The sequence below is a fragment of the Phoxinus phoxinus genome (genome assembly GCF_949152265.1).
Source record: "Phoxinus phoxinus genome assembly, chromosome: 1".
Classification (NCBI taxonomy): domain Eukaryota; kingdom Metazoa; phylum Chordata; class Actinopteri; order Cypriniformes; family Leuciscidae; genus Phoxinus; species Phoxinus phoxinus.
Genome location: NC_136876.1, coordinates 44702610 through 44720911, shown reverse-complemented (window position 1 = coordinate 44720911; position 18302 = coordinate 44702610). Strand labels below are relative to the sequence as shown.

Below are 18302 nucleotides of genomic sequence, written 5' to 3'. Positions count from 1 at the left end.
ATTTTTCAGTTGCATCAGAGAATGTCTAATATGGGGAGAACTGCCACTCTCAGTAAACTTCCGGCTTCTGAACTGGTTGCAGTTCCACTCTGGTTCCATATGAGGGCGCTCACAGGACGAGTGCAGAATGAATGGAGGTCTATGGAGCTATACCCCTCAAAATCCACTTTTCTCGGGATATAATTTTTTGTCTAGTAATTTGAATGTTGTTTTCGAAAGGAGATGCAAAGAAATTACACATTGCTGGGTGTTCGATTTTTTAGAGTCACTTATTTGCTTTAAAAAGTATTTTAAAATGTCAATGACGTCATACACCTCGTACGACCAGAGATACTGCTTTATGGCAATCCTTCAGTCACTGTGGTGCTTTCACGCTTTGCAATTTCTTTTCTCTCAAGGCATCGGCAACACACCTGACACAGGTAGATACACGTGCTAGAAGAGTTTTTGCTAGAAGAAATTCTGGTCCCGCTTCGGATGCCACGATACCATCAAGCGGTATCTCTGGTCGTAATCAGTCCTTCACTGACCAATCAGCGTTCATAAGCAGAATGCTAGCGTGTTATGGGCAACAACAACTCAACCTGTAAGAAATCGAAATGACATAAGTAGCCTACTCGTTCATTCAACTTTCGAACTATAACCCATGTTGAACTTGCAAAACCTACAATCAAATCTGAGATTTCTCAACGGCGATCGGGTGAAAGAGACAAATGTAGCCGTCTAGTTCCATAGACTCCCATTAATTTTGCACTCGGGCGAATGCCCCCAGTGGAACTCTGGTGGAACTACAACCAAAATTCGATACAATAGGACTTAATAGGTAGTGGCCAGGCTCTCCGTAGACGGGCTCTGGTTGCATATTGCTTCTCCGTGTTCACAAGTTTCAGTCCTTTCAATATAAAAGTCTTCTCTACTGACTGACTCACTCATAAAGACAATCTTTGCCACCATCTCATGGTGAAATAATGTAACTTCTGTTCCTGTTCACGGTCAGGGACTATTCTTTCCAGCTGAAGGAAGCCTTTGTGATTTTACTTCATGAAAGTTGCATTGATATATATTTTTTAGCTTTCATTTTTGCATCGTGTGGTAACTCTGCTTCGTGTCATGCCTAACAACTCCCTTTAGCTGTGACTTATTTACGATACAGCACAGCCACTCGTACCTTATTGCTTACATGTTATGTGCTTTGAGACATGAGGTAATTTAAAGGTGACATATTATGCCGCTTTTCACAAGATGTAATATAAATCTATGGTGCCCCCAGAATGTGTCTGGGAAATTACAGCTGAAAATACAACCCAGATCATTGATTAGAGCTTGTCAAAGTTTCCCCTTTTTGGGTGTGAGCCAAAACGCGCTGTTTGTGTGTGTGTGTCCCTCTAAATGCAAAAGAGCTGCTGCTCCCCGCCCCCCGTTCAGAAGACGGATGATCCTTTACACGAGCTTCGGATACTCCGTCAATAACAAAACACGCAAATTTCAGTCAAATTTCAGAAATAAGTAGCGGAGTGCAGCCTTACGGAGAGACTCAGGAAGAGGTTGCAACTTTTAGACTTAACCTGGACGTTTCTGAATGGTTAGTGGATACAGTTATGTAGTTGTTGTGGAGTTACATTGATTCACCTCATCGACTTGAATGTGGCATCATGTTTAACTTTTTTTGGTCAAATAGTGCTCTGTGCAGCCAACGACAGAAGAGTTTGCATGCTTTGCTCAAACTTTTGCCATTGCGTTAGAACTGGTTACACTTTTGTCGCTAGCGAAAACCAAATGGCGGCGCCGTGTGTGGAAACATGCAGATTAAAGGGATACTTCACCGCTGGAAAGATGAATGTGTATTTAAATTGGGTCATGTATGTAGTAGAAATGTGAAATTATTTTAGAAGTTGGTACCTTCTAGACGGAGAAAAGTCAGAAAATGTATTTTTGGCTCATGTGGATGAAAGACAACTCCCAGAATACACTTTCTTCACTGCCCTACGAGGCCACGCCTACCAGTTACAGAGGCCAGTATCGGAAGAGTTGATACAAAAAGGTTACTAGTTGACTCGAAACTGAAAAGACGCCGTTTTATCGTAAATTTCCGTTACGAGTCTGCCCGGGCTCGTCCTCCTGACTGCCGGGCCGGTGTCGCTCCTCTGCTGCCTCGATCCTCCATCGTCTGCGGCTGTTCCTCGCAGTGTTGCGGCTCGTGCGGATTTCGGGATGTCCGCCATCCGGCTTTTGGTTTCTGCGGTCGCCATTCATTATGTTTAAATGCACACCTTTTGTTTCATTCGGACTGAATTCATTCCGATTGGTGAATCTGAATGTAGTGTTTACACGAACGGTAAACAAGTGAACGGTTGATGTGCGTTTTAGCATTGCTAAGAAAAAATAAGTGTGTAAGCATAGTCTGCGGAAAGTATTTCTACATCCCAATATGTGCGTGGAAAATTGTGCATGCATATTTCAGTGCCCGTTTTGTGCGAAGATGAAAACAGAGGTCTTTCGTTACAAGACGTGTTTGGGTCTTGGTGAGGTGATTTTTTACCTTCCTAAAGCACTAATGCCAATAAGCCATTAGGTGAGAACAGCCAAATGACACTGGAATACCAAAAACACCAACACTACAATCAAGCAATTGTCTTTGTTTTTCCACAGAAACAAAGAGAGAAGTCTTAAAATGTGAGATTTATTTGGTGAAAAACAGGGAAGAGATCCCATACATTCAATGGTTAAATCAGCACACTTTATGCAAGGCCACATTCCTTATGAGCCCCCATAAGGTGATGAGGATCCCCCCATATGGCTAGAACATTTGCCATCAGGGTGAGTTTGGTGACAGTTTTCAGCACACACTGGAGACTTGGGCGGTTCGCCGGCAGGCTTCACTGGCGGCTTGGGGTGTTCTCCGACAGGCTTCATTGGAGGCTTGGGCTGTTCGCCGACAGGCTTCATTGGAGGCTTGGGCTGTTCGGACGCAGGCTTCACTGGCGGCTTGGGCAGTTCGGACGCAGGCTTCACTGGAGGCTTGGGCTGTTCGGAAGCAGGCTTCACTGGAGGCTTGGGCTGTTCGGAAGCAGGCTTCACTGGAGGCTTGGGCTGTTCGGAAGCAGGCTTCACTGGAGGCTTGGGCTGTTCGGAAGCAGGCTTCACTGGAGGCTTGGGCTGTTCGGAAGCAGGCTTCACTGGAGGCTTGGGCTGTTCGGAAGCAGGCTTCACTGGAGGCTTGGGCTGTTCACCGTTGGGCTTCACTGGAGGCTTGGGCTGTTCGCCATTGGGCTTCACTGGAGGCTTGGGCTGTTCGGAAGCAGGCTTCACTGGAGGCTTGGGCTGTTCGCCGGCAGGCTTCACGGGAGGCTTGGGCTGTTCGCCGGCAGGCTTCACTGGAGGCTTGGGCTGTTCGCTATTGGGCTTCACTGGAGGCTTGGGCTGTTCGCCGTTGGGCTTCACTGGAGGCTTGGGCTGTTCGCCGTTGGGCTTCACTGGATGCTTGGGCTGTTCGCCTGCAGGCTTTACTGGAGGCTTTGGCTGTTCGCCGGCAGGCTTTACTGGAGGCTTGGGCTGTCCACCGGCAGGCTTCACTGGAGGCTTGGGCTGTTCGATGGCAGGAGTCAATGTAGGATTCAGCGGTTCAGATCCAGGCGTCACTGGAGGACTCGGCAGTTCAGCTGCAGGCGTCTCTGGAGGATTCGGCAGTTCGGCTGCAGGCGTCACTGGAGGATTCGGCAGTTCGGCTGGAGGCGTCACTGGAGGATTCGGCAGCTCAGCTGGAGGCGTCGGCAGCTCGGCTGCTGGCGTCACTGGAGGATTCGGCAGCTCGGCAGCTGGCGTCTGCGGTTCGGCTGTAGGCTTCACTGTATGGATACAGATAATCCGCTTTAATCCAGTCTCAGATATACAGCATAAAACACAAATTGCAAGTTTCTTATTTTAAGTATTAATCGTAATTATCCATCCGGTGCTGGTTCGGCTGAATACTTTTGACACATAGAACGGTAAAGCAATAAAATCAAACAAGATAAACTGAAATAAAGCCGACCCAAACACTAATATAATAACATATCACATACCTGTATATGGAGCCATACACTGATGTCCACATCCATTGCTGCAGCATTTCTCATTGTTCGGACAGTCACTGTCATAGTAACAACTCGGCACACATTCCTGCTCCAGACTTTGTGCTTGGACACACCCCTGGCTTTGCTATTATACAGACACATGACAGAGAAACCACATCACTGAATACTGAATGTCTCATTCACCACTTAAAAAATGTAAGTTGTCAAAGATGATCAGATTAGTTTTGACAGGAATATTCAGTCTTTCTACTTCGTAGTTTGACGTTTAGTTCAAAGTGTTACTTGCGGTTTCTTTGCAATTGTGAAATTTACTAGCAATTTCTGAGTGAACACTTGTTTATACACCATTTTTTCAGTCTTTCTTTTGGAATATCTTTAGCATCCATCAATAATTAAACTCACTGAAAACAGGCGGCACACACGCAGTCCCACAGGGAAATTGACAGCATTTGTGTCCTCCAGAGCAGTCTCTATCACGAAGACATCCTCGACGGGACGGCACGACGGTCAGCATCGCCGGACACTGACCCAACACTACAGAAGAGGATTCAAGAGGATAGTTAGGGGAGACCAGGAAGTGCTGTATAGCTTGTTTCAGCATTTGCAAGTCAGGGGTTTTGCAATACGTGCCACAAACTTTAATATAATATTCACATTTATCAGCTTCAAATCAAAGTAGCTTAGACATCTACCATTTCTCACTAAACTGCGTCAATTAGTTTCAAAGACTGAGAGTGCCGTTACAACCTATAGTTGGGCGAGTAATAGTGCAATGCTGATAGAAAACATGCACACCAGTAAATATGTGGTTTATACATTTACTGGTGTGTAACTAAGTGTACGTCTTCAAAAATTGTTATGCCATCCCCATGACCTCCCTCATTTCAAGCATTTTATTAGGCTACACAACACAAGAAAAGTTATAGCTCCCCATGTTAGAGGCTATTGAAGGCCTAAATAGTTGTTCAAATAGGGAAAACAAAACATGAAGCAGAAGTTTAAACTCAGGATTGATGTCTATGTGGTAACAATTGTGTAACCATATAGCATTAGTTGTCTTGATTTACAGTAAACTAAAATACTACATTAGTGATTGTATGGGTTTTACTTGTACAATGAAATAAATGCATAAACTTATGACAGGTTTGCATAATTAAAGCTTGCTTATTATTGAAACTAAACCACCATACGAAGTTAAACTTCCGCTGGACGTCTGTACTTTTGTAAACCAATGTGCTGAGATGGGTCCAAGTCATATTTTGTAAGGCACTTTCTTCGGGCTGTGCAATGAAGCTAAAAGATCTTCTCACCTACGACTCCAGCGTCTGTTGTGCTCAAACATGCAGACAGACACAATAAAACAGCACTAAACAAGCAGTACACTCGAGCTGTCATCCTCATGACCTACGATCTCACAATCAACTCTGCTAGAAGATGTGCTGAATTAGTGAGTCAGGAGGGGCGAACAGGAAGGAACACAAAACTACAATGAAAAACTGTGTCGCTGCATCAAAACATCTGCTAAATCCCACAACAAACACTGTAAAAAGGGTTTAAAGAGCTTCTTGAAAACAAGTTTTTATAGATCCAAGGAGGTCTAGGTAACTCCAACCCTGATGAATCTCACCTGCCTGTAGCTTTCTAGTAGCCTAATCTTGAAGACCTTGATCAGCTTGTTCAGGTGTGTTTGATTAGGGTTGGATGTCGTAATAATTACAGTAATTAGGAGATGATTGAGCGTTTGCCAAAAGAATCTGTAGTGGTCAGGTGGTACAGCGGTCAAGTGGTACAAGTCGGAGTAGTACCAAAAGTTTTAACCGTAATAAAAAAATCTGTTTGAATGTCCTCTGCGATATCTTGTCCTTTTAACAGTTAAGGGGTTCTCCAGTGCCCTGACGCACTAGTCATTTTTCAGTTGCATCAGAGAATGTCTAATATGGGGAGAACTGCCACTCTCAGTAAACTTCCGGCTTCTGAACTGGTTGCAGTTCCACTCTGGTTCCATATGAGGGCGCTCACAGGACGAGTGCAGAATGAATGGAGGTCTATGGAGCTATACCCCTCAAAATCCACTTTTCTCGGGATATAATTTTTTGTCTAGTAATTTGAATGTTGTTTTCGAAAGGAGATGCAAAGAAATTACACATTGCTGGGTGTTCGATTTTTTAGAGTCACTTATTTGCTTTAAAAAGTATTTTAAAATGTCAATGACGTCATACACCTCGTACGACCAGAGATACTGCTTTATGGCAATCCTTCAGTCACTGTGGTGCTTTCACGCTTTGCAATTTCTTTTCTCTCAAGGCATCGACAACACACCTGACACAGGTAGATACACGTGCTAGAAGAGTTTTTGCTAGAAGAAATTCTGGTCCCGCTTCGGATGCCACGATACCATCAAGCGGTATCTCTGGTCGTAATCAGTCCTTCACTGACCAATCAGCGTTCATAAGCAGAATGCTAGCGTGTTATGGGCAACAACAACTCAACCTGTAAGAAATCGAAATGACATAAGTAGCCTACTCGTTCATTCAACTTTCGAACTATAACCCATGTTGAACTTGCAAAACCTACAATCAAATCTGAGATTTCTCAACGGCGATCGGGTGAAAGAGACAAATGTAGCCGTCTAGTTCCATAGACTCCCATTAATTTTGCACTCGGGCGAATGCCCCCAGTGGAACTCTGGTGGAACTACAACCAAAATTCGATACAATAGGACTTAATAGGTAGTGGCCAGGCTCTCCGTAGACGGGCTCTGGTTGCATATTGCTTCTCCGTGTTCACAAGTTTCAGTCCTTTCAATATAAAAGTCTTCTCTACTGACTGACTCACTCATAAAGACAATCTTTGCCACCATCTCATGGTGAAATAATGTAACTTCTGTTCCTGTTCACGGTCAGGGACTATTCTTTCCAGCTGAAGGAAGCCTTTGTGATTTTACTTCATGAAAGTTGCATTGATATATATTTTTTAGCTTTCATTTTTGCATCGTGTGGTAACTCTGCTTCGTGTCATGCCTAACAACTCCCTTTAGCTGTGACTTATTTACGATACAGCACAGCCACTCGTACCTTATTGCTTACATGTTATGTGCTTTGAGACATGAGGTAATTTAAAGGTGACATATTATGCCGCTTTTCACAAGATGTAATATAAATCTATGGTGCCCCCAGAATGTGTCTGGGAAATTACAGCTGAAAATACAACCCAGATCATTGATTAGAGCTTGTCAAAGTTTCCCCTTTTTGGGTGTGAGCCAAAACGCGCTGTTTGTGTGTGTGTGTCCCTCTAAATGCAAAAGAGCTGCTGCTCCCCGCCCCCCGTTCAGAAGACGGATGATCCTTTACACGAGCTTCGGATACTCCGTCAATAACAAAACACGCAAATTTCAGTCAAATTTCAGAAATAAGTAGCGGAGTGCAGCCTTACGGAGAGACTCAGGAAGAGGTTGCAACTTTTAGACTTAACCTGGACGTTTCTGAATGGTTAGTGGATACAGTTATGTAGTTGTTGTGGAGTTACATTGATTCACCTCATTGACTTGAATGTGGCATCATGTTTAACTTTTTTTGGTCAAATAGTGCTCTGTGCAGCCAACGACAGAAGAGTTTGCATGCTTTGCTCAAACTTTTGCCATTGCGTTAGAACTGGTTACACTTTTGTCGCTAGCGAAAACCAAATGGCGGCGCCGTGTGTGGAAACATGCAGATTAAAGGGATACTTCACCGCTGGAAAGATGAATGTGTATTTAAATTGGGTCATGTATGTAGTAGAAATGTGAAATTATTTTAGAAGTTGGTACCTTCTAGACGGAGAAAAGTCAGAAAATGTATTTTTGGCTCATGTGGATGAAAGACAACTCCCAGAATACACTTTCTTCACTGCCCTACGAGGCCACGCCTACCAGTTACAGAGGCCAGTATCGGAAGAGTTGATACAAAAAGGTTACTAGTTGACTCGAAACTGAAAAGACGCCGTTTTATCGTAAATTTCCGTTACGAGTCTGCCCGGGCTCGTCCTCCTGACTGCCCGGCCGGTGTCGCTCCTCTGCTGCCTCGATCCTCCATCGTCTGCGGCTGTTCCTCGCAGTGTTGCGGCTCGTGCGGATTTCGGGATGTCCGCCATCCGGCTTTTGGTTTCTGCGGTCGCCATTCATTATGTTTAAATGCACACCTTTTGTTTCATTCGGACTGAATTCATTCCGATTGGTGAATCTGAATGTAGTGTTTACACGAACGGTAAACAAGTGAACGGTTGATGTGCGTTTTAGCATTGCTAAGAAAAAATAAGTGTGTAAGCATAGTCTGCGGAAAGTATTTCTACATCCCAATATGTGCGTGGAAAATTGTGCATGCATATTTCAGTGCCCGTTTTGTGCGAAGATGAAAACAGAGGTCTTTCGTTACAAGACGTGTTTGGGTCTTGGTGAGGTGATTTTTTACCTTCCTAAAGCACTAATGCCAATAAGCCATTAGGTGAGAACAGCCAAATGACACTGGAATACCAAAAACACCAACACTACAATCAAGCAATTGTCTTTGTTTTTCCACAGAAACAAAGAGAGAAGTCTTAAAATGTGAGATTTATTTGGTGAAAAACAGGGAAGAGATCCCATACATTCAATGGTTAAATCAGCACACTTTATGCAAGGCCACATTCCTTATGAGCCCCCATAAGGTGATGAGGATCCCCCCATATGGCTAGAACATTTGCCATCAGGGTGAGTTTGGTGACAGTTTTCAGCACACACTGGAGACTTGGGCGGTTCGCCGGCAGGCTTCACTGGCGGCTTGGGGTGTTCTCCGACAGGCTTCATTGGAGGCTTGGGCTGTTCGCCGACAGGCTTCATTGGAGGCTTGGGCTGTTCGGACGCAGGCTTCACTGGCGGCTTGGGCAGTTCGGACGCAGGCTTTACTGGAGGCTTGGGCTGTTCGGAAGCAGGCTTCACTGGAGGCTTGGGCTGTTCGGAAGCAGGCTTCACTGGAGGCTTGGGCTGTTCGGAAGCAGGCTTCACTGGAGGCTTGGGCTGTTCGGAAGCAGGCTTCACTGGAGGCTTGGGCTGTTCGGAAGCAGGCTTCACTGGAGGCTTGGGCTGTTCGGAAGCAGGCTTCACTGGAGGCTTGGGCTGTTCGGAAGCAGGCTTCACTGGAGGCTTGGGCTGTTCACCGTTGGGCTTCACTGGAGGCTTGGGCTGTTCGCCATTGGGCTTCACTGGAGGCTTGGGCTGTTCGGAAGCAGGCTTCACTGGAGGCTTGGGCTGTTCGCCGGCAGGCTTCACTGGAGGCTTGGGCTGTTCGCCGGCAGGCTTCACGGGAGGCTTGGGCTGTTCGCCGGCAGGCTTCACTGGAGGCTTGGGCTGTTCACCGTTGGGCTTCACTGGAGGCTTGGGCTGTTCGCTATTGGGCTTCACTGGAGGCTTGGGCTGTTCGCCGTTGGGCTTCACTGGAGGCTTGGGCTGTTCGCCGTTGGGCTTCACTGGATGCTTGGGCTGTTCGCCTGCAGGCTTTACTGGAGGCTTTGGCTGTTCGCCGGCAGGCTTTACTGGAGGCTTGGGCTGTCCACCGGCAGGCTTCACTGGAGGCTTGGGCTGTTCGATGGCAGGAGTCAATGTAGGATTCAGCGGTTCAGATCCAGGCGTCACTGGAGGACTCGGCAGTTCAGCTGCAGGCGTCTCTGGAGGATTCGGCAGTTCGGCTGCAGGCGTCACTGGAGGATTCGGCAGTTCGGCTGGAGGCGTCACTGGAGGATTCGGCAGCTCAGCTGGAGGCGTCGGCAGCTCGGCTGCTGGCGTCACTGGAGGATTCGGCAGCTCGGCAGCTGGCGTCTGCGGTTCGGCTGTAGGCTTCACTGTATGGATACAGATAATCCGCTTTAATCCAGTCTCAGATATACAGCATAAAACACAAATTGCAAGTTTCTTATTTTAAGTATTAATCGTAATTATCCATCCGGTGCTGGTTCGGCTGAATACTTTTGACACATAGAACGGTAAAGCAATAAAATCAAACAAGATAAACTGAAATAAAGCCGACCCAAACACTAATATAATAACATATCACATACCTGTATATGGAGCCATACACTGATGTCCACATCCATTGCTGCAGCATTTCTCATTGTTCGGACAGTCACTGTCATAGTAACACAACTCGGCACACATTCCTGCTCCAGACTTTGTGCTTGGACACACCCCTGGCTTTGCTATTATACAGACACATGACAGAGAAACCACATCACTGAATACTGAATGTCTCATTCACCACTTAAAAAATGTAAGTTGTCAAAGATGATCAGATTAGTTTTGACAGGAATATTCAGTCTTTCTACTTCGTAGTTTGACGTTTAGTTCAAAGTGTTACTTGCGGTTTCTTTGCAATTGTGAAATTTACTAGCAATTTCTGAGTGAACACTTGTTTATACACCATTTTTTCAGTCTTTCTTTTGGAATATCTTTAGCATCCATCAATAATTAAACTCACTGAAAACAGGCGGCACACACGCAGTCCCACAGGGAAATTGACAGCATTTGTGTCCTCCAGAGCAGTCTCTATCACGAAGACATCCTCGACGGGACGGCACGACGGTCAGCATCGCCGGACACTGACCCAACACTACAGAAGAGGATTCAAGAGGATAGTTAGGGGAGACCAGGAAGTGCTGTATAGCTTGTTTCAGCATTTGCAAGTCAGGGGTTTTGCAATACGTGCCACAAACTTTAATATAATATTCACATTTATCAGCTTCAAATCAAAGTAGCTTAGACATCTACCATTTCTCACTAAACTGCGTCAATTAGTTTCAAAGACTGAGAGTGCCGTTACAACCTATAGTTGGGCGAGTAATAGTGCAATGCTGATAGAAAACATGCACACCAGTAAATATGTGGTTTATACATTTACTGGTGTGTAACTAAGTGTACGTCTTCAAAAATTGTTATGCCATCCCCATGACCTCCCTCATTTCAAGCATTTTATTAGGCTACACAACACAAGAAAAGTTATAGCTCCCCATGTTAGAGGCTATTGAAGGCCTAAATAGTTGTTCAAATAGGGAAAACAAAACATGAAGCAGAAGTTTAAACTCAGGATTGATGTCTATGTGGTAACAATTGTGTAACCATATAGCATTAGTTGTCTTGATTTACAGTAAACTAAAATACTACATTAGTGATTGTATGGGTTTTACTTGTACAATGAAATAAATGCATAAACTTATGACAGGTTTGCATAATTAAAGCTTGCTTATTATTGAAACTAAACCACCATACGAAGTTAAACTTCCGCTGGACGTCTGTACTTTTGTAAACCAATGTGCTGAGATGGGTCCAAGTCATATTTTGTAAGGCACTTTCTTCGGGCTGTGCAATGAAGCTAAAAGATCTTCTCACCTACGACTCCAGCGTCTGTTGTGCTCAAACATGCAGACAGACACAATAAAACAGCACTAAACAAGCAGTACACTCGAGCTGTCATCCTCATGACCTACGATCTCACAATCAACTCTGCTAGAAGATGTGCTGAATTAGTGAGTCAGGAGGGGCGAACAGGAAGGAACACAAAACTACAATGAAAAACTGTGTCGCTGCATCAAAACATCTGCTAAATCCCACAACAAACACTGTAAAAAGGGTTTAAAGAGCTTCTTGAAAACAAGTTTTTATAGATCCAAGGAGGTCTAGGTAACTCCAACCCTGATGAATCTCACCTGCCTGTAGCTTTCTAGTAGCCTAATCTTGAAGACCTTGATCAGCTTGTTCAGGTGTGTTTGATTAGGGTTGGATGTCGTAATAATTACAGTAATTAGGAGATGATTGAGCGTTTGCCAAAAGAATCTGTAGTGGTCAGGTGGTACAGCGGTCAAGTGGTACAAGTCGGAGTAGTACCAAAAGTTTTAACCGTAATAAAAAAATCTGTTTGAATGTCCTCTGCGATATCTTGTCCTTTTAACAGTTAAGGGGTTCTCCAGTGCCCTGACGCACTAGTCATTTTTCAGTTGCATCAGAGAATGTCTAATATGGGGAGAACTGCCACTCTCAGTAAACTTCCGGCTTCTGAACTGGTTGCAGTTCCACTCTGGTTCCATATGAGGGCGCTCACAGGACGAGTGCAGAATGAATGGAGGTCTATGGAGCTATACCCCTCAAAATCCACTTTTCTCGGGATATAATTTTTTGTCTAGTAATTTGAATGTTGTTTTCGAAAGGAGATGCAAAGAAATTACACATTGCTGGGTGTTCGATTTTTTAGAGTCACTTATTTGCTTTAAAAAGTATTTTAAAATGTCAATGACGTCATACACCTCGTACGACCAGAGATACTGCTTTATGGCAATCCTTCAGTCACTGTGGTGCTTTCACGCTTTGCAATTTCTTTTCTCTCAAGGCATCGGCAACACACCTGACACAGGTAGATACACGTGCTAGAAGAGTTTTTGCTAGAAGAAATTCTGGTCCCGCTTCGGATGCCACGATACCATCAAGCGGTATCTCTGGTCGTAATCAGTCCTTCACTGACCAATCAGCGTTCATAAGCAGAATGCTAGCGTGTTATGGGCAACAACAACTCAACCTGTAAGAAATCGAAATGACATAAGTAGCCTACTCGTTCATTCAACTTTCGAACTATAACCCATGTTGAACTTGCAAAACCTACAATCAAATCTGAGATTTCTCAACGGCGATCGGGTGAAAGAGACAAATGTAGCCGTCTAGTTCCATAGACTCCCATTAATTTTGCACTCGGGCGAATGCCCCCAGTGGAACTCTGGTGGAACTACAACCAAAATTCGATACAATAGGACTTAATAGGTAGTGGCCAGGCTCTCCGTAGACGGGCTCTGGTTGCATATTGCTTCTCCGTGTTCACAAGTTTCAGTCCTTTCAATATAAAAGTCTTCTCTACTGACTGACTCACTCATAAAGACAATCTTTGCCACCATCTCATGGTGAAATAATGTAACTTCTGTTCCTGTTCACGGTCAGGGACTATTCTTTCCAGCTGAAGGAAGCCTTTGTGATTTTACTTCATGAAAGTTGCATTGATATATATTTTTTAGCTTTCATTTTTGCATCGTGTGGTAACTCTGCTTCGTGTCATGCCTAACAACTCCCTTTAGCTGTGACTTATTTACGATACAGCACAGCCACTCGTACCTTATTGCTTACATGTTATGTGCTTTGAGACATGAGGTAATTTAAAGGTGACATATTATGCCGCTTTTCACAAGATGTAATATAAATCTATGGTGCCCCCAGAATGTGTCTGGGAAATTACAGCTGAAAATACAACCCAGATCATTGATTAGAGCTTGTCAAAGTTTCCCCTTTTTGGGTGTGAGCCAAAACGCGCTGTTTGTGTGTGTGTGTCCCTCTAAATGCAAAAGAGCTGCTGCTCCCCGCCCCCCGTTCAGAAGACGGATGATCCTTTACACGAGCTTCGGATACTCCGTCAATAACAAAACACGCAAATTTCAGTCAAATTTCAGAAATAAGTAGCGGAGTGCAGCCTTACGGAGAGACTCAGGAAGAGGTTGCAACTTTTAGACTTAACCTGGACGTTTCTGAATGGTTAGTGGATACAGTTATGTAGTTGTTGTGGAGTTACATTGATTCACCTCATCGACTTGAATGTGGCATCATGTTTAACTTTTTTTGGTCAAATAGTGCTCTGTGCAGCCAACGACAGAAGAGTTTGCATGCTTTGCTCAAACTTTTGCCATTGCGTTAGAACTGGTTACACTTTTGTCGCTAGCGAAAACCAAATGGCGGCGCCGTGTGTGGAAACATGCAGATTAAAGGGATACTTCACCGCTGGAAAGATGAATGTGTATTTAAATTGGGTCATGTATGTAGTAGAAATGTGAAATTATTTTAGAAGTTGGTACCTTCTAGACGGAGAAAAGTCAGAAAATGTATTTTTGGCTCATGTGGATGAAAGACAACTCCCAGAATACACTTTCTTCACTGCCCTACGAGGCCACGCCTACCAGTTACAGAGGCCAGTATCGGAAGAGTTGATACAAAAAGGTTACTAGTTGACTCGAAACTGAAAAGACGCCGTTTTATCGTAAATTTCCGTTACGAGTCTGCCCGGGCTCGTCCTCCTGACTGCCGGGCCGGTGTCGCTCCTCTGCTGCCTCGATCCTCCATCGTCTGCGGCTGTTCCTCGCAGTGTTGCGGCTCGTGCGGATTTCGGGATGTCCGCCATCCGGCTTTTGGTTTCTGCGGTCGCCATTCATTATGTTTAAATGCACACCTTTTGTTTCATTCGGACTGAATTCATTCCGATTGGTGAATCTGAATGTAGTGTTTACACGAACGGTAAACAAGTGAACGGTTGATGTGCGTTTTAGCATTGCTAAGAAAAAATAAGTGTGTAAGCATAGTCTGCGGAAAGTATTTCTACATCCCAATATGTGCGTGGAAAATTGTGCATGCATATTTCAGTGCCCGTTTTGTGCGAAGATGAAAACAGAGGTCTTTCGTTACAAGACGTGTTTGGGTCTTGGTGAGGTGATTTTTTACCTTCCTAAAGCACTAATGCCAATAAGCCATTAGGTGAGAACAGCCAAATGACACTGGAATACCAAAAACACCAACACTACAATCAAGCAATTGTCTTTGTTTTTCCACAGAAACAAAGAGAGAAGTCTTAAAATGTGAGATTTATTTGGTGAAAAACAGGGAAGAGATCCCATACATTCAATGGTTAAATCAGCACACTTTATGCAAGGCCACATTCCTTATGAGCCCCCATAAGGTGATGAGGATCCCCCCATATGGCTAGAACATTTGCCATCAGGGTGAGTTTGGTGACAGTTTTCAGCACACACTGGAGACTTGGGCGGTTCGCCGGCAGGCTTCACTGGCGGCTTGGGGTGTTCTCCGACAGGCTTCATTGGAGGCTTGGGCTGTTCGCCGACAGGCTTCATTGGAGGCTTGGGCTGTTCGGACGCAGGCTTCACTGGCGGCTTGGGCAGTTCGGACGCAGGCTTCACTGGAGGCTTGGGCTGTTCGGAAGCAGGCTTCACTGGAGGCTTGGGCTGTTCGGAAGCAGGCTTCACTGGAGGCTTGGGCTGTTCGGAAGCAGGCTTCACTGGAGGCTTGGGCTGTTCGGAAGCAGGCTTCACTGGAGGCTTGGGCTGTTCGGAAGCAGGCTTCACTGGAGGCTTGGGCTGTTCGGAAGCAGGCTTCACTGGAGGCTTGGGCTGTTCACCGTTGGGCTTCACTGGAGGCTTGGGCTGTTCGCCATTGGGCTTCACTGGAGGCTTGGGCTGTTCGGAAGCAGGCTTCACTGGAGGCTTGGGCTGTTCGCCGGCAGGCTTCACGGGAGGCTTGGGCTGTTCGCCGGCAGGCTTCACTGGAGGCTTGGGCTGTTCGCTATTGGGCTTCACTGGAGGCTTGGGCTGTTCGCCGTTGGGCTTCACTGGAGGCTTGGGCTGTTCGCCGTTGGGCTTCACTGGATGCTTGGGCTGTTCGCCTGCAGGCTTTACTGGAGGCTTTGGCTGTTCGCCGGCAGGCTTTACTGGAGGCTTGGGCTGTCCACCGGCAGGCTTCACTGGAGGCTTGGGCTGTTCGATGGCAGGAGTCAATGTAGGATTCAGCGGTTCAGATCCAGGCGTCACTGGAGGACTCGGCAGTTCAGCTGCAGGCGTCTCTGGAGGATTCGGCAGTTCGGCTGCAGGCGTCACTGGAGGATTCGGCAGTTCGGCTGGAGGCGTCACTGGAGGATTCGGCAGCTCAGCTGGAGGCGTCGGCAGCTCGGCTGCTGGCGTCACTGGAGGATTCGGCAGCTCGGCAGCTGGCGTCTGCGGTTCGGCTGTAGGCTTCACTGTATGGATACAGATAATCCGCTTTAATCCAGTCTCAGATATACAGCATAAAACACAAATTGCAAGTTTCTTATTTTAAGTATTAATCGTAATTATCCATCCGGTGCTGGTTCGGCTGAATACTTTTGACACATAGAACGGTAAAGCAATAAAATCAAACAAGATAAACTGAAATAAAGCCGACCCAAACACTAATATAATAACATATCACATACCTGTATATGGAGCCATACACTGATGTCCACATCCATTGCTGCAGCATTTCTCATTGTTCGGACAGTCACTGTCATAGTAACAACTCGGCACACATTCCTGCTCCAGACTTTGTGCTTGGACACACCCCTGGCTTTGCTATTATACAGACACATGACAGAGAAACCACATCACTGAATACTGAATGTCTCATTCACCACTTAAAAAATGTAAGTTGTCAAAGATGATCAGATTAGTTTTGACAGGAATATTCAGTCTTTCTACTTCGTAGTTTGACGTTTAGTTCAAAGTGTTACTTGCGGTTTCTTTGCAATTGTGAAATTTACTAGCAATTTCTGAGTGAACACTTGTTTATACACCATTTTTTCAGTCTTTCTTTTGGAATATCTTTAGCATCCATCAATAATTAAACTCACTGAAAACAGGCGGCACACACGCAGTCCCACAGGGAAATTGACAGCATTTGTGTCCTCCAGAGCAGTCTCTATCACGAAGACATCCTCGACGGGACGGCACGACGGTCAGCATCGCCGGACACTGACCCAACACTACAGAAGAGGATTCAAGAGGATAGTTAGGGGAGACCAGGAAGTGCTGTATAGCTTGTTTCAGCATTTGCAAGTCAGGGGTTTTGCAATACGTGCCACAAACTTTAATATAATATTCACATTTATCAGCTTCAAATCAAAGTAGCTTAGACATCTACCATTTCTCACTAAACTGCGTCAATTAGTTTCAAAGACTGAGAGTGCCGTTACAACCTATAGTTGGGCGAGTAATAGTGCAATGCTGATAGAAAACATGCACACCAGTAAATATGTGGTTTATACATTTACTGGTGTGTAACTAAGTGTACGTCTTCAAAAATTGTTATGCCATCCCCATGACCTCCCTCATTTCAAGCATTTTATTAGGCTACACAACACAAGAAAAGTTATAGCTCCCCATGTTAGAGGCTATTGAAGGCCTAAATAGTTGTTCAAATAGGGAAAACAAAACATGAAGCAGAAGTTTAAACTCAGGATTGATGTCTATGTGGTAACAATTGTGTAACCATATAGCATTAGTTGTCTTGATTTACAGTAAACTAAAATACTACATTAGTGATTGTATGGGTTTTACTTGTACAATGAAATAAATGCATAAACTTATGACAGGTTTGCATAATTAAAGCTTGCTTATTATTGAAACTAAACCACCATACGAAGTTAAACTTCCGCTGGACGTCTGTACTTTTGTAAACCAATGTGCTGAGATGGGTCCAAGTCATATTTTGTAAGGCACTTTCTTCGGGCTGTGCAATGAAGCTAAAAGATCTTCTCACCTACGACTCCAGCGTCTGTTGTGCTCAAACATGCAGACAGACACAATAAAACAGCACTAAACAAGCAGTACACTCGAGCTGTCATCCTCATGACCTACGATCTCACAATCAACTCTGCTAGAAGATGTGCTGAATTAGTGAGTCAGGAGGGGCGAACAGGAAGGAACACAAAACTACAATGAAAAACTGTGTCGCTGCATCAAAACATCTGCTAAATCCCACAACAAACACTGTAAAAAGGGTTTAAAGAGCTTCTTGAAAACAAGTTTTTATAGATCCAAGGAGGTCTAGGTAACTCCAACCCTGATGAATCTCACCTGCCTGTAGCTTTCTAGTAGCCTAATCTTGAAGACCTTGATCAGCTTGTTCAGGTGTGTTTGATTAGGGTTGGATGTCGTAATAATTACAGTAATTAGGAGATGATTGAGCGTTTGCCAAAAGAATCTGTAGTGGTCAGGTGGTACAGCGGTCAAGTGGTACAAGTCGGAGTAGTACCAAAAGTTTTAACCGTAATAAAAAAATCTGTTTGAATGTCCTCTGCGATATCTTGTCCTTTTAACAGTTAAGGGGTTCTCCAGTGCCCTGACGCACTAGTCATTTTTCAGTTGCATCAGAGAATGTCTAATATGGGGAGAACTGCCACTCTCAGTAAACTTCCGGCTTCTGAACTGGTTGCAGTTCCACTCTGGTTCCATATGAGGGCGCTCACAGGACGAGTGCAGAATGAATGGAGGTCTATGGAGCTATACCCCTCAAAATCCACTTTTCTCGGGATATAATTTTTTGTCTAGTAATTTGAATGTTGTTTTCGAAAGGAGATGCAAAGAAATTACACATTGCTGGGTGTTCGATTTTTTAGA

General features: G+C 44.8%; 3 protein-coding genes across 8 annotated transcripts; all 3 read right to left on the bottom strand.

The window, feature by feature from the left end:
* Positions 1-2450: 2450 nt before the first annotated feature.
* Positions 2451-5702, bottom strand: LOC307002324 (uncharacterized protein). 2 transcript variants are annotated; one of them, XM_079619858.1, is made up of 4 exons: positions 5384-5702; positions 4476-4607; positions 4062-4197; positions 2451-3845 (listed from the first exon to the last, which is right to left on the bottom strand). In XM_079619858.1, the coding sequence occupies exons 3-4, from the start codon at positions 4075-4077 to the stop codon at positions 2758-2760; spliced, it is 1104 nt and encodes a 367-aa protein (XP_079475984.1). In that variant the 5' UTR covers positions 4078-4197; positions 4476-4607; positions 5384-5702; the 3' UTR covers positions 2451-2757. The 2 variants fall into 2 exon arrangements, with proteins under 2 accessions (XP_079475984.1, XP_079475985.1); XM_079619859.1 differs by having other exon boundaries at positions 2661-3845; positions 5490-5702.
* Positions 5703-8460: 2758 nt separating this feature from the next.
* LOC307006942 (uncharacterized protein) lies at positions 8461-12132 on the bottom strand. 4 transcript variants are annotated; one of them, XM_079628486.1, is made up of 4 exons: positions 11464-11785; positions 10556-10687; positions 10140-10277; positions 8461-9923 (listed from the first exon to the last, which is right to left on the bottom strand). In XM_079628486.1, the coding sequence occupies exons 1-4, from the start codon at positions 11552-11554 to the stop codon at positions 8737-8739; spliced, it is 1548 nt and encodes a 515-aa protein (XP_079484612.1). In that variant the 5' UTR covers positions 11555-11785; the 3' UTR covers positions 8461-8736. The 4 variants fall into 4 exon arrangements, with proteins under 4 accessions (XP_079484612.1, XP_079484615.1, XP_079484614.1 ...); XM_079628489.1 differs by having other exon boundaries at positions 8646-9923; positions 11781-12132; XM_079628488.1 differs by having other exon boundaries at positions 8646-9923; positions 11570-11791.
* A 2377-nt stretch (positions 12133-14509) lies between these two features.
* Positions 14510-17761, bottom strand: LOC307007809 (uncharacterized protein). Of its 2 annotated transcripts, none has more exons than XM_079630179.1 (4): positions 17443-17761; positions 16535-16666; positions 16121-16256; positions 14510-15904 (listed from the first exon to the last, which is right to left on the bottom strand). In XM_079630179.1, the coding sequence occupies exons 3-4, from the start codon at positions 16134-16136 to the stop codon at positions 14817-14819; spliced, it is 1104 nt and encodes a 367-aa protein (XP_079486305.1). In that variant the 5' UTR covers positions 16137-16256; positions 16535-16666; positions 17443-17761; the 3' UTR covers positions 14510-14816. The 2 variants fall into 2 exon arrangements, with proteins under 2 accessions (XP_079486305.1, XP_079486306.1); XM_079630180.1 differs by having other exon boundaries at positions 14720-15904; positions 17549-17761.
* Between the last annotated feature and the right edge of the window lie 541 nt (positions 17762-18302).